Source organism: Rana temporaria, chromosome 10 (assembly GCF_905171775.1).
Source record: "Rana temporaria chromosome 10, aRanTem1.1, whole genome shotgun sequence".
Lineage (NCBI taxonomy): Eukaryota > Metazoa > Chordata > Amphibia > Anura > Ranidae > Rana > Rana temporaria.
This window is the reverse complement of record NC_053498.1, coordinates 16,516,285-16,535,867: the sequence shown is the minus strand read 5'-3', so window position 1 is coordinate 16,535,867 and position 19,583 is coordinate 16,516,285. Positions and strand designations below refer to the sequence as shown.

Genomic DNA, 19,583 nt, shown 5'->3' with positions numbered 1-19,583 from the left:
CCCTCCTTTATACAGGGACCCCCATATCCCCTCCTATATACAGGGACGCCCGGATCCTCTCCTATATATAGGGATCCCCAGATCCCCCCTATATACAGGGACCCCAGATCCCCCCTGTATACAGGGATCCCCAGATCCCCCCTATATACAGGGACCCCAGATCCCCCCTGTATACAGGGACCCCAGATCCCCCCTAAACACAGGGATCCCCAGATCCCCCCTGTATACAGGGACCCCAGATCCCCCCTAAACACAGGGATCCCCAGATCCCCTCCTATATACAGGGACCCCCAGATCCCCCCTATACACAGGGATCCCCGGTTGGACCCCCCTCCTCTCCATATCCCGCTCCCCCTCCTGTCTCCCGTGTCTCCGCAGTGCTCGCCCCCGTGTCCTGTGCCCGCGCTATGCTCGGTTCTCCCGGTACCGCCTCCCTCCCCGGTGATGCATTCCGGAGCTGCAGCTGTCCGTGTCCGGCGATGAACCGTCTCCTCTGCTGATCACCATCCTCCATCTGTAACCGGTACCGGTCCGGTGCTGCGGTGTCCCATCTCTTCCGTCCTTCTCTTCTCATCCTCCGCCGGTCCCGGTGATGGGGCCCCCAGCGGGCCCCGGGCTGCTGCTTCTTTTTCTAGGATACCTGCGGATCTGTGCGGCCAAATATGTGCGGGGCAACCTGAGCACCAAAGAGGTGAGAGAGAGCCAGGGGCCACATTGAGAGACAGGGTCCACACTGAGAGACAGGGTCCACACTGAGACAGGGGCCACACTAAGAGGGACAGGGGCCACATTGAGAGAGAGGGTCCACATTGAGAGAGACAGGGTCCACACTGAGAGAGACAGGGGCCACACTCAGAGAGAGGGGCCATTCTGAGAAACAGGTGCTACACTAAGAGAGAGGGTCCGCACTGGGGCCACACTGAGAGACAGGGTCCACATTGAGAGACAGGGGCCACACTCAGAGACAGGGGCCACTCTGAGAAACAGGTGCTACACTAAGAGACAGGGTCCACACTGGGGCCACACTGGGAGACAGGGTCCACACTGGGAGACAGGGTCCACATTGAGAGACAGGGGCCACACTAAGAGAGAGGGGCCACACTAAGAGAGAGGGGCCACGCTGAGAAACAGGTGCTCCACTAAGAGACAGGGTCCACACTGGGGACACACTGAGAGACAGGGGGCACAGAGAGATAGAGGGGCCACACTGATGGACAGGGTCCACACTGAGAGAGGGTCCACAGGGGCCACACTGAGAGACACGGGCCATACTGAGAGTCAGGGGCCACACTGGTAGAGAGAGGGGCCACATTGATAGAGAGATGGGCCAGAGAGAGAGAGGGCCACACTGATAGAGAGATGGGCCACACAGAGAGATTCCACACTGAGAGAGAGAGAGACAGGGGGTCACACTGAGAGATAGGGGCCACAGAGAGATAAAGGGGCCACAAGGTCCACATTGAGAGAGGGGCCACACAGAGACATGGTCCACACTGAGAGAGATGATCCACAGGGGCCACACTGATAGAGAGAGGGGCCACATTGATAGAGAAACAGAGAGAGGGGCCACACAGAGAGAGAGGGTCCACAGTGAGCGTCAGGGGCCACACCGAGAGAGACAGGTTCCACACTGAGCGAGAGGGGCCACAATGAGAGACAGGGTCCACAGTAAGAGACAGGGGCCACACTGAGAGAGAGGGTCCACAGGGGCCACACTTAGAGTCAGGGGACACACAGAGAGAGAGAGACAGGGGCCACACTGTCTTCTCTGTTGTATAGACATTGTAAATGGGGGGCCACTATAGATATAATACACCGGACGTACAGGATCCATTTATTATCTGTTCTCTATCTATCTATCTATCTATCTATCTATCTATCTATCTATCTATCTATCTTTATCTATATATCTCTCTCTATCATAACGCACACTGTATAAGACATAATGTATCTCTTTAATAAATGGCTACAATGAGCTTGTGGGAAGTATTTGGTATAATGTGATGCTTTCTATCTTCTATAATGAATGGTGGAGATATATGGAGAATGTTTATACTTTTATATCTCTGTTTATGATATAAAATCTCTGTGGCAGGATAAATATTTTGGAGAAGTTTTGCGGAGTTCTGTATCTATAATGGGGGACGATGTTGCGCTCAGATATAGAGAATTGGACGGCTCCGGCTGTGCGTGTCGTTCTCTGGCAGTTCAATCTCCGTTTTTATTTGCGCAGACTTTACTTTGTTCTGCTCCAGCGTCGCTCAGAACGGAAGGGAACGGATAGATTTGGTGTACGGCCGGCACTGGCTGTTGCCAGGACTACAATGAAGAGAATAGAGGACTGGTTGTTAGGTGAATGCAGCTGTGGGCTCAGCAAGACATTTTATATTGTCGGTTAGGATTTGGCGTTGAATAATTCTGGTTTCCGTTCGGTTTATTTGGACAAGATAGGTGCGTGCTACGCCGAATCCGAGGATTTCATTTAATAGAGGTGACACTATAAGTGATGTGTGTTTGAAGCTTTTGTAGATTGTTAATAATTTTTAGCCTTTCTAGTCGCTATTCACACCGGATTTGAATCGCGTTTCCCGAAGCGCTGCAACGATCAACATCAAGATTCCCATTATATCAAGGGTTGGACAAATTTGCTTGGAATCTAGGAGCCAGCTAAAAAAGTTAGGAGCCAGAAAACGCGCCCCGTCCCGACGAGCTTGCGCGCAAGAAGCGAACACATACTTGAGCAGCGCCCGCATATGTAAACGGTGTTCAAACCACACATGTGAGGTATCGCCGCAATTGGTAGAGCGAGACCAATAATTCTAGCCCTAGACCTCCTCTGTAACTCAAAACATGCAACCTGTAGAATTTTTTAAACGCCTATGGAGATTTTAAAGAGTAAAAGTTTGTCGCCATTCCACAAGCGGACGTCATTTTGAAGCGTGACATGTTGGGTATCAATTTACTCGGCGTAACATTATCTTTCATAATATTAAAAAAAATGGGGATAACTTTACTGCTGTCTTATTTTTTAATTCAAAAAAGTGTAATTTTTTCCCCAAAAAGTGCGCTTGTAAGACCGCTGCGCAAATAGGGCGTGACAGAAAGTATTGCAACGATCGCCATTTTATTCTCTAGGGTGTTAGGATAAAAAATATATATATATAATGTTTGGGGGTTCTAATTAGAGGGAAGAAGATGGCAGTGAAAATAGTGAAAAATTACATTAGAATTGGCGACTATGAATCAGGCGCATAGATACGATGGGTCGGATTAGGACTTACGACGGCGTACATGGCGCTGCGCCGTCGTAAGTCCTTTCTGAATCTGGGCCTTAGATTGTAGTGACCTTTTTATTATGTTATGGTCCTGCCAGGGGTGTACCCACAGGGGTCTCAATTGTGACTGGGCCCCATGCTCCAGAGATTGTACATTCAGATTGTATAGTGACCTTTTTATTATGTTATGGTCCAGCCAGGGGCGTACCTACAGGGGTCACAGGGGTCTCAATTGCAACCCGGCCCTATTCTCCAGAGATTGTACATTCAGATTGTATAGTGACCTTTTTATTATGTTATGGTCCAGCCAGGGGCGTACCTACAGGGGTCACAGGGGTCTTAATTGCAACCCAGCCCCATGCTGCAGAGATTGTACATTCAGATTGTATAGTGACCTTTTTATTATGTTATGGTCCAGCCAGGGGCGTACCTACAGGGGTCACAGGGGTCTCAATTGCAACCCGGCCCTATGCTCCAGAGATTGTACATTCAGATTGTATAGTGAGCTTTTCATTATGTTATGGTCCAGCCAGGGGCGTACCTACAAGGGTCACAGGGGTCTCAATTGCAACACGGCCCTATGCTCCAGGGGCCCCCGATATACCTGAATGGGAATGGCGGCAGGATATAGAGGAACCAATCTTCTCCCTCCTACAGCCGCTGAATGCCCACTTCTCCTCCGCTCCCTCCCAGCTGCAGAAGGAAGGGGATTGGTTCCTCTATAATATCCTGCTACCCCTGCCGCCCCTCCTATTCAGCTTCTTAGTGCCCCCCCCCCCCCCCAGGCCACTGTCTTCTCTCCTGTCTCTCCCTGGGCCCCCCTCTTCCCCCACTCTGCCAGGTTTCCCTCTCCCCTCTCCCTCTGGCTGCTGCAAGGGATGATGTCAGGACTGAGAGCGGGGAAGGGGCCGGTAAAGGTGTCATTTACCGGCCCCTTCCTTGTCTGAATAAATAGAGTCAGTGATCCGTACCGATCACTGATTCTGTAAATTTGTAACTGAAACATAGTAAACTGTGTTTACAATGCTTCAGTTTGTGAATGAATGGGAAGCCGCTGTACAGAGCTATCCCTGTTCATTCATTCTGTGCTGCAGAGGCTGCAGAGATGGAAATGGAGGGCTGTGTCCTCAATCTCCTTTCTTTGTCTCTAAGGTGAAACATCAGAGGTCTGTTTAGACTCTTCATAGCTCACCAAAGCCACCCCAATGGGACTGCTGACACCAGTGGCGGAACTAGCAGGGCCGCACTTGTGCCCGGGTTCTGGCGTTCCGCCATGAGTCTTGGAGGGAAGGGCTCTGGCCAGAGGTCAGGGGGGCCCTTGATGGTTTCTTGCACTGGTCAGTCACTGATGTTGGAACGATAAGGCCTGGCTTGCAGTCTCCACTCTAGGTGTTCTATCGGGTTGAGGTCAGGACGCTGTGCAGGCCAGTCAAGTTCCTCCACCCAAACTCACTCATTCATGTCTATATGGAGCACCTACACTCGGCCCCGCCCCCTGTCGACGGCGGCACTGGATTTGATTGACAGCAGCAGGAGCCAATGGCTGCTGGGCCTGCATCCCTTTAGACGTGTTTCTATTGAAAGTATCTCTCAAAAGGTGACATTTTTGTTGCAGGGGATGCTTAAACACTTAAGGACCGCCTCCTGCAGATGTACGTCGGCAGAATGGCACGGCTGGGCACGTACATGTACGTCCTCTTTAAGTGCCCAGCCGTGGGTCCGAAGCTCCGTGACCGCGGGACCCGATCGCCGCTGGAGTCCCGCGATCGGTTCCCGGAGCTGAAGAACGGGGAGAGGTGTGTGTAAACACAGCTTCCCCGTTCTTCACTATGGCGCTGTCATCGATCGTCTGTTCCCTGTTATAGGGAAACACGATCGATGACGTCACACGTCTAGCCCCGCCCCCTACAGTTAGAAACACAGATGAGGTCACACTTAACCCCTTCAGCGCCCCCTTGTGGTTAACTCCCAAACTGCAACTGTCATTTTCACAATAAACAATGCATTTTAAATGCATTTTTTGCTGTGAAAATTACAATGGTCCCAAAAATGTGTCTAAATTGTCCGAAGTGTCCGCCATAGTGTCGCAGTCACGAAAAAAATCGCTGATCGCCGCCATTAGTAGTAAAAAAATAAATATTAATAAAAATGCCATAAAAATACCCCCTATTTTGTAAACGCTATAACTTTTGCGCAAACTTATTGCGATTTTTTTTTTGGCGAAAAATAGGTAGAAGAATACGTATCGGCCTAAACTGAGGAAAAAAATGTTGTTTTTATATATGTTTTTGGGGGATATTTATTATGGCAAAAATTAAAAAATATTGCATTTTTTTCAAAATTGACGCTCTTTTTTTCTTTATAGCGCAAAAACTAAAAACCGCAGAGGTGATCAAATACCACCAAAAGAAAACTCTATTTGTGGGGAAAAAAGGACACCAATTTTGTTTGGGAGCCACGTCGCACGACCGCGCAATTGTCAGTTAAAGCGACGCAGTGCCGAATCGCAAAAAGTGCTCTGGTCTTTGACCAGCAATATGGTCCGGGGGTTAAGTGGTTAAATGCTCATAAAAAGGACAGGCTAAAGCTGACCATATATGGGGCAAAGTTTGGCCAGTTCCCATCTTGTTGGCCTCCCCCGCCTGACTTTCCTATTAAAAAAAAAAAAAAAAATAGCTGGGAGGAAAATGGTCAGCCTAACAGCACCTCTATCCAATCAGATGCAGGCACTGCTCAGGTGCTTTGACACCTGGTGGGACCCGTCATCAGAATGCAAACGTGTCAGGTGTGCAGCTGCAGGGCACTAATGAGGAAATCTGCTCGGCCTGCATCCCTTTTGACGTGTTCCTATTGAAAGTATCTCTCAAAAGGTGACATTTTTGTTGCAGGGGATGCTTAAAATCTGACTTGTATCTTAGGCAGACTTCTGGGAAAATTGGTGAGCCAATCACACAAGCAGGAAATGATGTTTCTGGGGAGGGGTCAGTACACATTCTGGCCCGGATTCAGAAACGAGATACGACGGCGTATCTCCTGATACGCCGTCGTATCTCTGAGTGTGCGGCGTCGCATCTATGCGCCTGATTCAGAGAATCAGTTACGCATAGATTTCCCTAAGATCTGACTGGCGTAAGTGTCTTACACCGTCGTATCTTAGGCTGCATATTTACGCTGGCCGCTAGGTGGCGATTCCGTAAAGTTGCGCGAGGAATATGCTAATGAGGTATTTACGCCGATTCAGAAACGTACGTCCCGCCGGCGCATTTTTTTATGTCGTTTACGTTAGACCTTTTGCGGCGTATAGTTACCCCTGCTATAAGAGGCGTAGCTAATGTTAAGTATGGCCATCGTTCCCGCGCCGAGTTTTGAAAATTTTAGGTCGTAAGTCGTTCGCGAATAGGGCTGGACGTCATTTACGTTCACGTCAAATCCAATACGTCCTTGCGGCGTACTTTGGAGCAATGCACACTGGGATATTTTACGGACGGCGCATGCGCCGTTAAAAAAAAATGTCAAACGCGGGGTCAAGTGAAATTTAAATAAAACACGCCCCCAACATCCCCATTTGAATTAGGTGGGCTTACGCCGCCACACATACGTTACGCCGCCGTAACTAAGGGTGCAAGTTCTGCATACGGAACTTGCGCCCAAAGTTACGGCGGCGTAACGTATCGGAGATTCAGAGAATCGCAGAAGATGCGCTCATCTTTCTGAATCCGGGCCTGAGTGTACAGAAAACTCCAGGTAGACATATTGCAATGTATTTTCAGAAAATGACAGCGGCTGCAGATTGAAAAGGAAAGGTCATTTTTAATAACATTCGATTACAATATGATTAGTGTCACAGTTGTATGCGCTATATTATTTTTTCTTTATTTGCTATTTTTTTCCCCCCGCGAAAGTGGAGTTACCCTTTAACCCCTTCCCGACCAGCCGCCACAGTTTTACTGCAGCAGGTTGGCTCCCCTGGGCGAAATTACGTTACCTTACGTCGCTTCACCTTTTGACCCGGCGGGCGCTATGTGTTGTAATTCATTGTTATTTATTTTAATAAAGATTTTTATATACATTTTCATACTTTGATTGACATATCTTTCTGCATTAACCACTAGAGGCCCGCGCTATAGTAAAATGGCGGCTACAGCGCAGGCCTGAAAATCCGGGAGGATGTCAATAGACGTCCTCCCCTTTGCACGCGCAATGCGTGCCCCCTGCAGGGCGCGCGCTGTGATCACTGAGTCACTGAGACTCGGAGGATCACAGATCCATGTAAGGGCCGGTCCTGGCGCCTTACCATGTGATCAGCTGTCAGCCAATGACAGCTGATCACATGATGTAAACAAAGGATTGGTAATCGTTTTTTTTTTTCCCCTCACGCTGATAATTTTTTTCTGATATACTGAGCAGGGCCATCTTAATAGCATCATGGGCCCCTGGGCAAAGTAATGCTCTGGGGCCCCTCCCCTACAACGATGACAGTGCAGGTAAACAGACATCAAGGGCTAGATTCAGGTAGCCGGGCGCATTGTTACGGCGGCGTAGCGTATCGTATTTACACTACGCCGCCGTAAATCAGAGAGGCAAGTGCTGTATTCACAAAGCACTTGCCTTCTAAGTTACGGCGGCGTAGCGTAAATGGGGCCGGTGTAAGCGCGCGTAATTTAAATGTGGATGAGGGGGCGTGTTTTACGTTAATTCTTGGTGACCCGACGTGATGTTTTTTTTACGAACAGCGCATGCGCCGTCCGTGTACATATCCCAGTGTGCATTGCTCCAAAGTACGCCGCAAGGACGTATTGGTTTTCGACGTGAACGTAAATTACTTCCAGCCCTATTTGCAAACGACTTACGTAAAACGACGTAAAAAATTCAAATTTCGACGCGGGAACGACGGCCATACTTAACATTGCGTGCGCCAGTAACCTTACGCGGAAAAAGCCTAACGTAAACGACGTAAAAAAAAATAGCGCCGGGCGTACGTAAATTTGTGAATCGGCGTATCTAGGTCATTTGCATATTCGACGCCGAAAACGACGGAAGCGCCACCTAGCGGCCAGCGGAAATATGCACCCTAAGATACGACGGTGTAAGAGACTTACGCCAGTCGCGTCTTAGCCTAATTTCGGCGTATCTTGCTTTCTGAATACAGAAAAAAGATACGCCGACGCAGCTTTGAATTTACGTGGCGTATCTATGGATACACCGGCGTAATTCATTGCTGAATCTAGCCCCAAGTAGGTAGGAGGCAGAGTGCCTCCCCTGTGTATCCATCGCTCAGTGCCATCATGGGGCCCCCAATTCCAGGGCAGCGTGGGCTCAAGGACCAGCTGATTTGGGGAAAGTGCAGGGGGTCCCCCCATGCAGCTGGGGCCCCTGGGCAGTGCCCAGGTGTGCCATCTCATTAAGACAGCCCTGATACTGAGTGGTGCTGAGCGGTGATGGAGTTGATACTCCGTGGTGCGTAGTGTTTATAGCTAGGAGTATTCTGACTATTGGTAGTAGACACGGGATCGGCATCGGAGCCATGAAACGATCACCTTGAATACCAAGTGAGCAATGACAACGTCTGTAATTCCATCTTCTCCGTTTTACTTTATGAAGTCGCCGTGCACACGCATATGTCTGCGTATATTTATGACGCCCAGCGAAGCAATAACGTTTATGTATTAGCGCCTTTCCCAACAATAGTACCCTACTGGGGCTCGGAATTGTGTTTAGGCTGTATAGAGATGCCTGTTGTCCTTGATTCCAAGGACGGGTCCATTTGTCCCTGGAAACTTCTCTCCTGTAAATATTCTTGTGTCCAACCGTACAATCGCATCACTCGTTTTCTTTGTGCTATAGAAATATTTTATCTTTTTTTTTCTATCTTTTTTTTTTATGCCATAGTTAAACATAAAGTACTTTTCAATGTAGTAAATATTTGAAGCAGTACAGGTTATAGGATCTTCGGTCCTCTCTTAACCACTTCCCGCCCGGTCAATAGTAAATTGACGTCCGGGAAGTGGTTGTGTTATCCTGACTGGACGTCTATTGACGTCCAGCAGGATAACATGGGGGCGCGCAGCGCGGCGATCGGTGATGCGGGTTGTCAGTCTGACACCCTGCATCTCCAATCTCGGCAAAGAGCCTCCGGCCAATCACGGCTGATCACGATGTAAACGTGGGGGTGGTACATCCCCCATGGCCATCCACATGTAAAAAAAAAATCACAATAGATGCCAATCAGTGCCCACAAATGGGCACTGACTAGCAACATGGGCACTGACTGTCTGATTTTTCTGTTATAATCCCTCTTCTCTCTTCTCTTCCGGAAATAATACTCGTACCTGGTTTCATGTTGGGAACATTTGGCGCTTTCTGTTTATTGTCCTTTATAAATGAAAGTTGTTCTGCTGGTAAAGTAATAGTCTGTTCTGTATTTTTATGGCTCATTTAATTGTTAAAATCGCGTCTGTTCAAAATGAACAGAACAAATGTTTTCCTTTTACTTGTCGCTTAAAGTAGTACTAAAGCCTTCTCTGTGATTTTATCAGTAACACGTCGGAACAAATACATTTTGCACAGAACCACAAACAATTCTTTCAAATATAACACGAAAATACCTTTTTTCCTCTCCATGCAACCTAGGATTGCCACCTTTTGTTCAAGCCAAACCTGAACACTTTAGAGGCACTGGGCAATTTTTTTTTTTTTTTCGTAATAAACATTTTAGAATTATAAAAGACCTGGCCAGGGGCGGACTGACCACTGAGGCACTCGGGCACTGCCCGAGGGCCCCATGCCACTAGGGGGCCCCATCCGGGTTGCCAGGCTCATTAAAACCAGGGACAGTATGTAAAAATCTGTGTTTTTTTTACATCTGTCCCTGATATGTCCAAAACCGACATGCTTTTGATGTGAAAATCCTGAGATTTTAGCTGCCCCGCCTCTGTAATGCCTCCTGGCTTGGTGGCCATCTGTAAGCCCGGGGCCCCATAATCTTCTATTGCCCGGGGGCCCCATGAATTGTCAGTCCACCCCTGGACCTGGCACACCTTTGGGTGCCCCAAGGAGAGGAGTAATGTGGCTCTCATATCGTGCCACGGTGAACAGGGGCGGCATCATTGGATTTGATTGACCGCAGCACGAGCCAATGGCTGCTCTGCTATCAATCTATCCAATGAAGAGCCGATCGGGCATGGGGAGAACTACGGGGCTCAGGTATGTAAAACAGGAGCTCTCCTGGCCGGACAGTGAAGCTGCTGCTGATGAACTTCTTTCCTGGTCCCAGGGGCTGTACAGACTGTTAGGTCAATGGATAAGCGTCACGCCCTGACGTGTTTCGTCATTGGTTGACTTCTTCTGAGGGCGTCACTGTCCGGCCAGGAGAGTCTTACAGGCACAGTACTGATATCATCCATATTTTCTGCTTGTTACTTTTATATTGTGGTACGCACATTTTATAAGGGGATGTTTTTTTGGGCTCAATGGGGCAAATCCTCAAAAAACCTGCCTAACTTAACTTTTAGCAGTTAAGTTACACTGGCGGAAATTTCTACCTAAGTGCCCGATCCACAAAGCACTTACCTAGAAATTTTCGGCTGTGTAACCTAAGTGCCTCCGTCGCAAGGCGGGAGGCGCGCTCCCGCGCCGGACGTTCTGCGCATGCGTGTGACGTCATTTTTCCCGACGGGGAGCGCGCGAAATTACGTTACGTCGGGCTTTGTGGATTGCGACGGGACAATAAAGTTGCGTCAGGAAAAAAAAAGTTACGTGGCGAAAAATAAAATTTGAAATTTAAAAAAAAACGCGGCGATCGAAAAAAAGGTATGTTTTTACAAGGTGTTACTAGTTTACACCTTGTAAAAGCATCCCTAATTTTACGCATGCAAAACGTAACTTACGCAGAAAACACAAAGCTAAAAAGCTTTGTGGATCTGCCTAAGTCCTCATTTGCATACGCAAAGCGGCATTTCGACTCGAAATGCCCCCAGCGGCGGATGCGGTACTGCATCCTAAGATCCGACAGTGTAAGGCCCCATACACACGATAGAATCCATCCGCTGAAAAATCCCAGCGAATGGGTTTCAGCGGATAGATCCTATGGTGTGTACACTCCAGCGGATCTGTTTCCGCGGATATTTATCCCCTGGGATGGATTTCCAGCGGATAAATATTTGATGACATGCTATCAAATCTATCCGCTGGAATCCATCCCAACGGATGGATCCGCTGGTCTGTATAGACTCACCGGATCCATCCGTCCGAAGGGATCCCCCGCATGCGTTGTAAGGATTCGACGCATGCGTGGAATTTCTTATATGACAGCGTCGCGCACGTCGCCGCGTCATAATCGCGGCGACGGCGCGACACGTCATCGCCAGAGGATTTCGGCACGGATTTCAATGCGATGGTGAGTACACTCCATCGCATGGAAATCCGCACAAATCCTCGAGAGGATTTATCCGCGGAAACGTTCCGCTGGACCGTATTCGCGGATAAATCCTCTCGTGTGTATGGGGCCTACGTCTCTTACAGATGTCGGATCTTCTGCCTATCTTTGGAAAACTGCTTCTGAGGATCAGTTCCAAAGATAGGCACAGGGATACTGGCTGGTGGAGAGTGCAACTTCCAGGAGATACACGGATATATATTCCAGGCTCTTTATTTCCATATTTGTGGTGAGTGCATCCCCAAAAGGGGAGTTAATATCCCCCCATGTGGTGAACGCCCCCTCTGGTGAAAGGAGCACTGATTGAAGGACTGTTTTCTGTATATCTTATTTATCCGCACTATCATCTGATTTCCTATATTCGTTTGGTATATAGAAGTGTTTCAGACGCCTGTCTGGAAGTAGTGCTGCTACAGTTTACATCGGACTTTGGGACTTTTTGAAGTTTTAATAGTTTTGTGAATTTTTTGGGATCTGTAAACTTTTTACCCTATAGAGCTATTGAGATTAGAACTGAAAAATGTCACGAAGTGAAAAATGTGTGCCAGCAGCAAGCGGAGAATAGAATAGTAGGGACTGCAGAAGCATCGCGAAGCCAAAAGTGCCCTTTGCTTAGTTCAAATCTGCGTTTTATGTATGTACATGAAAGGAAATTTCCTTGAAAGATTTCCTTAGAAAGATACAATTTTAGCTTCACAGAAGCGGCATTCTTGCTTCAGCGAGTTAGTGGTTGTTTTATGAAGGACTAGAAAGTTGATGCTGGCTGGTTGCTTTGAGTGACTGGAGTACTGCACTTCTGTTCACTTCTGCTGGCATTCATCCATGGAGTACTTGGGGAGCGATACCCTCTACTTCTTAGAGCTTCCAGCACTGTAATGCTCGCTGCGATGACTAGATCAGAAACGATGGCTAGAGAATGTTTTTTTGGCTTTAGCAGCGGCCTACTGGTACTTTGTTGCCCCTAGGTATAAGTATATGATTAGAGGTCGACCGATATATCGGCCGATATTTGTCCGTTTTGGAGAAATCGGCATTGGCCGATTTTTTTTTCCAAATTAGGCCGATATTTAACATGGCCGCTAGCGGTGCCACGGCTCCGGAGCTAGGCCGAAGCCGCGGCCTTTCCTGATGCTGTGACCGCGGCGGCAATGTGATGCACTGGTGATATGCGCTGGTGAGATGCGCTGGTGGGCAATGATGGGATGCACTGGTGCATTGATGAGGTGGCACTGGTGGGCAATGATGGGATGCACTGGTGCATTGGTGAGTATTGATGAGGTGGCACTGGTGGGCACTGATGAGGTGACACTGGTGGGCACTGATAGACACCAATGAGGTGGCACTGATGGACACTGATAGGCTGCACTGGTGGGCACTAATGAGGTGGCACTGGTGGGACAGGCTGCACCCCACCTCTCCACCCTAAACAATTATCTCCTCTCCACCCTAGGTTTTTTGAGATGAGGGAAAAAAAAAAAAGAATCGGCCTAAAATATCGCTGCAAAAATCGGCAACACATATCGGGGCCGCCCCGATTTCCAAATATCGTCATCGGCCAGAGAAAAACCCATATCGGTCGACCTCTATATATGATGCAATCGTTTTCTGGCCCCATGACACAGGCATACCTCCCAGGTTTTTGAGATGGGAATGAGGGACACCTATCAGCAAAAGTATGCAGCATAGGACACACCCTTTGCCATGCCCCCTTAACCACTTAAAGTGGGGGTTCACCCTAAAAAAAAAAAATTAACATTAGATTCAGGCGAGTTGTTAGAAGCACAAACGGGTGTTTTTTTTTTAAATCGTTGCCGTACTTACCGTTTTAGAGATGTAGTTCTCCGCGGCTTCCGGGTATAATCTGCGGGACTGGGCGTTCCTAATTGATTGACAGGCTTCCGACCGTCGCATACAGCGCGTCACGAGTTGCCGAAAAAGGCCGAACGTCGGTGCGCAGGCGCCTTATAGAGCCGACTCGCAGTCCGGCTTCTTTCGGCAACTCGTGACGCGCTGTATGCGACCGTCGGAAGCCTGTCAATCAATTAGGAACGCCCAGTCCCGCAGATTATACCCGGAAGCCGCGGAGAACATATATCTCTAAAACTGTATATACGGCAACGATTTAAAAAAAAAACACCCTATTGTGCTTCTAACAACCCGCCTGAATCTAATGTTAAAAAATTTTTTTGAGGTGAACCCCGCTTTAAGACCCGGACCTTTATGCAGGTAAAGGACCCTGGCCAGTTTTTGCGATTTGGCACTGCGTCGCTTTAAACTGACAATTGCGCGGTCGTGCGACGTGGCTCCCAAACAAAATTGGCGTCCTTTTTTCCCCACAAATAGAGCTTTCTTCTGGTGGTATTTGATCACCACCTGCGTTTTTTTTTTTGCGCTATAAACAAAAATAGAGCGACAATTTTGAAAAAAAAAGCAAGATTTTTTTACTTTTTGCCATAATAAATATCCCCAAAATATATAAAAAACATATTTTTTCCTCAGTTTAGGCCGATACATATTCTTCTACCTATTTTTGGTAAAAAAAAATCGCAATAGGCGTTTATCGATTGGTTTGCGCAAAATGTCTAGCGTTTACAAAATAGGGGATAGTTTTATTGCATTTTTATTTATTATTTAGAATAATTATTTTTTTTACTACTTATGGCGGCGATCAGCGATTTTTTTTTTTTCGTGACTGCGACATTATGCCGATCACATCGGACAATTTTGACACATTTTTGGGTCATTTTCACAGCAAAAAGTGCTATAAAAATGCACTGGTTACTGTGAAAATGAAAATTGCAGATTGGGAGTTAACCACTAGGGGGCACTGTAGGGGTTAAGTGTGACCTCATATGTGTTTCTAACTGTAGGGGGGCGGGGCTGGACGTATGACGTCAGTGATTGTCTTTTTCTATATCAGGGAACAGACGATCAGTGACAGTGCCACAATGAAGAACGGGGAAGGTGTGTTTACACACACATACACCTCTCCCTGTTCTTCAGCTCCGGTGACCGATCGTGGGACACCGGCGGCGATCGGGTCCGTGGGTCCCGCGGGCGCGGTGTTGGAGCTTCGGACCGGGTCGCGAGCGCACTGGCGACCCCGCGGCTGGTTTTAAAGAGACACGTACAGGTACGTGATTGTGCCCAGTCGTGCCATTCTGCCGACGTATATCGGCGTGAAGGGGTTAATAGTGGTACATAAGGTCTTACATAATCAAGCAGCCAGATATAATAATGGTATTGGATCTATGCAGTCATAGTGTATCATGTCGTGTGCGGTTAACTTCAAATTATACATACTTAAAATAGTTGATGAACTAAAGAAGCCACAGAATTAAAATGAAAAATGAAAAATAAAAATTATATTAAGTATTTTAATAATTTTGTTTTGATTTCATTTTATTTCTGTGGTTAATATAGTTCATCAGTTATATGTGCGCTAATTTCAATCCATCTAATTTGGAGTTAACCACACATGACTTGATGCATTGTATAATTTGCATAGATCATATAACATTATTATATCATGCTGTTTGATTATATAAGATCCTATGTGCCACTCTTAACTAATTCATGAGAACATGATTTACATAGAGGAAATTAGAAACAATTTATATTTAATCTAGAGACTAGGGCCCTGATTCTTAAAGGACTTACGACGGCGCAACGCCATGTACGCCGTCCGTAAGTCTAATCTGGGGCCGTCGTATCTATGCGACTGATTCTTAGAATCAGTTACGCATAGATTAAGCATTAGATCCGACAGGCGTAAGGCTCTTACGCTGTCGGATCTTAAATGCATTTTTTTTTTTTCGCCGCTAGGTGTCGCCACCGTCGTTTTCCTGTCAAGTATGCAAATAATCTAGATACGCGAATTCCCGAACGCAGCAGTGAAGTTACGACGTTTACGTTAGGCTTGTCCCGGCGTAAAGTTGCCCCTGGGTATATGAGGCGCAGCCAATGTTAAGTATGGCCGTCGTTCCCCGCGTCCGAAATTTTAAAATTTACGTCGTTTGCGTAAGTCGTCCGTAAATAGGATGGATGCCATTTACGTTCATGTCGAAACCAATGACGTCCTTGCGAAGTCATTTGGAGCAATGCACCCTGGGATATTCTTCGGACGGCGAATGCGCATTAGGTTCGGCCGCGAGAACGCGCCCTAATTTAAATGCTATACGCCCCCTACCCGCCTAATTTGAATTAGGCGGACTTGCGCCGGGGGATTTACGCAACGCCGCCGCAACTTTTACAGGCAAGTGCTTTGTGAATAAAGCACTTGCGTGTAAATATCTTGCGGCGGCGTAACGTAAATCAATACGTTTACGCCCGCCAATAATACGCCCATCTACGTGAAATCTGCCCCTAGATTTTCCTTTAAAAAAAAAAATTATATTTAGAATCAATTATTAATAAACTTTCAAATATTAAACAGACTACATTTTATTTTCTAATTCTAATATCTATATATATCTATATCTATATATCTATATATATATATATATATATATATATAATATATATATATATATATAATATATATATAATATATATATATATATATATAAATAAACACATACTCACCGGGACACTTTCTTAGGTACAACCTGTTCAAGATTGCTTGGTAACACAAATTGGTAATCAGCCAATCACATGGCAGCAACTCTATGCATTTAGGCATCTAGACGTGGTGATGGCGACTTGCTGAAGTTCAGACCAAGCATCAGAATGGGGGAATAACCCCCCAGCTATTCTACAACGCATTAACTTTATATTCTTTATAGGTTCATTCTATTCTATTCTCTTCATAGATGGACATACCGTATTTATCGGCGCATACCGCGCACTTTTTTTCCCCTTAAAATCAGGGGGGGAAACCGTGGGTTGCGCGATATACGCCGATCCCCGCTGTCTCTGACATTGTCCAAACCGAGTGTACTGCGCACTCGGCTAGGCTCTGCCCACGCTCGGCTCCGCCCCAAGCCACGCAAGAGAGCCGAGTGAAGTCGAGTGCGCAGGAAATCCGGCTCTGCACAGCGCGCCAAATTCAAACACACGACGCTACACACCCCGGGGCAAGGTGCGGATGGGCACCTCCAAAGCCGCAGAGGACGCCGGACAAGGCTCGACGGACCCCGCGCAAGGGCCACAGACAGACGACGGGCCAAGACAGCAGATGGACACCGACCGAGGCTGGACGGACCCCGCGCAAGGCCGCAGATGGACGACGGAGAAGGCCGCCGATGGACGACGGGCAAGACATCCAAAATGTAAGTTTTTTCCCTAAACTTCCCTTCTCAGCTTGGGGTGCGCGCTATACGCCGGCGCGCAGTATATGCCGATATAATATCAATCAACTTAAAGGGGTTGTAAAGGACTTTTTTCTCCAAAATAGCTTCCTTTACCTTAGTGCAGTCCTCCTTCACTTACCTCATCCTTCCATTTTGGCTTTTAAATGTCCTTATTTCTTCTGAGAAATCCTCGCTTTCTGTTCTTCTGTCTGTAACTCCACACAGTAATGCAAGGCTTTTCTCCTGGTGTGGAGAAAGCCTCTTGAAGGGGGAAGGGGGGAGCAGGAGTGTCAGGACGCCCACTAACACACAAGCTCCTTTCTCTATCTGCAAAGTAGAGAGTATCCAGCACCCTGCATCACTGGACCCCTTTACATCTCATAGCACCCTGCATTCTCTGGACCCTTTTACATTGCACAGCACCCTGCATCACAGGACCCCTTTACATCCATAGCACCCTGCATCTCTGGACCCTTTTACATTGCACAGCACCCTGCATCACTGCACCCCTTTTACATTACACAGCCGCCTGCACCTCTGCACCCCTTTACTCACATAGCCCCCTGCACCTCTGGACCCTTTTACACTACTCAGCCCTCTGCACCCCTTTACATTACACAGCACCCTGCATCACTGCACCCCTTTTACATTACACAGCACCTGCACACTGGACCCCTTTACATTACACAGCCACTGCACCTCTGCCGCCCCCCCCCCCCCACATGTCGGGATGGTGTCACCCCTCTAGCGGGTGTCACCCGGGGCGGACCGCACCCCCCTAGGAACGCCTCTACACTAAGGTAAAGGAAGCCATTTAGAGAAAAAAAAAGGAAGATATTTAGGGAACTTTTTTTTACCTTTACAACCCCTTTAACCCTGGTTATGCCATTAAGAAAAACCTGCGCCGTTGTCTACAGTGCGAATGCGCCGTAGACATCTTTGCCTGTAATTACTGTAAATATCTCCTAAACTGTGCAGGTTTAGGAGATATTTCTTGCACCTACAGGTAAGCCTTAATCTAGGCTTACCTGTAAGTGCAAGATGTGTGGTTGGGTTTACAACCACTTTAAGGTGGTAATTAAACTCACTTGGTGCCTTATCTGCATTAAATCAGCCTCATAACCTGTGTAATTCATATGTGTTCTGGATTAAAGGGATGATGTGGCAACCCTAAGGGGAGAGCGCCCGCAAGCTAACCCCCTTGGGAGAGCGCTTCCCAGAGGGGGGGGGGGGGTTAGCTCTAGTGTGGAGGAGCCGAGACAGCCACCGAGGGATCCCAGAAGACGAGGATCGGGGCCACCCTGTGCAAAACGAACTGCACAGTGGAAGTAAGTATAAAATGTTTGTTATTTGAAAAAATAAATAAACCTTTACAACCCCTTTAACTGTCTGGGTGAATCCCAGACTGGTGGCAACCCCCCCCCTTTTTTTTTTGTTCGTTAGCACCCAAAGCCCCCCGACCTCTAAGGGACCCGGTGGTCCCCAGGGGCCCGGATGGCATCCTCCTTTTATTTTTTGTCAGCACCCAAAGCTCCCCCAACCTCTAAGGGGCCCGATGGTCCCCAGGGCCCCGGATGGCATCCCTCTTTTTTTTTTTTATATATTTTTTTTTTTTGTTCGTCGGCAACCAAAGCCCCACCGCCCTTACCCACTTAGGACCGCCTCCTGCACATATACGTCAGCAGAATGGCACAGCTGGGCACAAGCACGTACAGGTACGTCCTCTTTAAGTGCCCAGCCGTGGGCCCGCAACCCGGTCCGAAGCTCTGTGACCGCGGGACCGATCGCCGCTGGAGTCCCGCGATCGGTCCCCGGAGCTGAAGAACGGGGAGAGCTGTGTGTAAACACAGCTTCCCCGTTCTTCACTGTGGCGCCGTCATCGATCGTCACATCTACAGCCACACCCCCCTACAGTTAGAAACACAAATGAGGTCATACATAACCCCTTGTGGTTAACTCCCAAACTGCAACTGTCATTTTCACAATAAACAATGCATTTTAAATGCATTTTTTGCTGTGAAAATGACAATGGTCCCAAAAATGTGTCAAAATTGTCCGAAGTGTCCGCCATAATGTCGCAGTCACGAAAAAATCGCTGATCGCCACCATTAGTAGTACAAAAAACATTTTTTTGGATAAAAATGCAATAAAACTATCCCCTATTTTGGATAAACGCTGTAAATTTTGCGCAACCAACCGATAAACGCTTATTGCGATTTTTTTTTTTAACAAATATAGGTAGAAGAATACGTATCGGCCTAAACTGAGGAAAACATTTTTTTATATAATTTTTGGGCGATATTTATTATAGCAAAAAGTTTAAAATATTGATTTTTTTTCAAAATTGTGGCTCTATTTTTGTTTATAGTGCAAAAAATAAAACCGCAGAGGTAATCAAATACCGCCAAAAGAAAGCTCTATTTGTGGGAAAAAAAGGACGCCAATTCTGTTTGGGAGCTACGTCCAAACGACCGCGCAATTGTCAGTTAAAGCGGCGCAGTGCCGAATCCCAAAAACTGGCCGGGTCCTTTAGCTGCCCAAAGGTCCGGGTCTTAAGTGGTTAATTTGCGGCGGCAGCCCCCC

General features: G+C 47.5%; 1 protein-coding gene across 1 annotated transcript in view; it reads left to right on the top strand.

Moving 5' to 3' along the window:
* The first annotated feature begins 473 nt into the window (after window positions 1-473).
* TMEM145 (transmembrane protein 145) overlaps window positions 474-19,583 on the top strand; it is a 117,301-nt gene continuing 98,191 nt past the window's right edge. Inside the window, exon 1 of the mRNA XM_040327292.1 lies at window positions 474-691. Coding sequence (XP_040183226.1) covers window positions 593-691 — 99 coding nt within the window. The 5' untranslated portion in view covers window positions 474-592. The remainder of the gene's footprint in view (window positions 692-19,583) is intronic.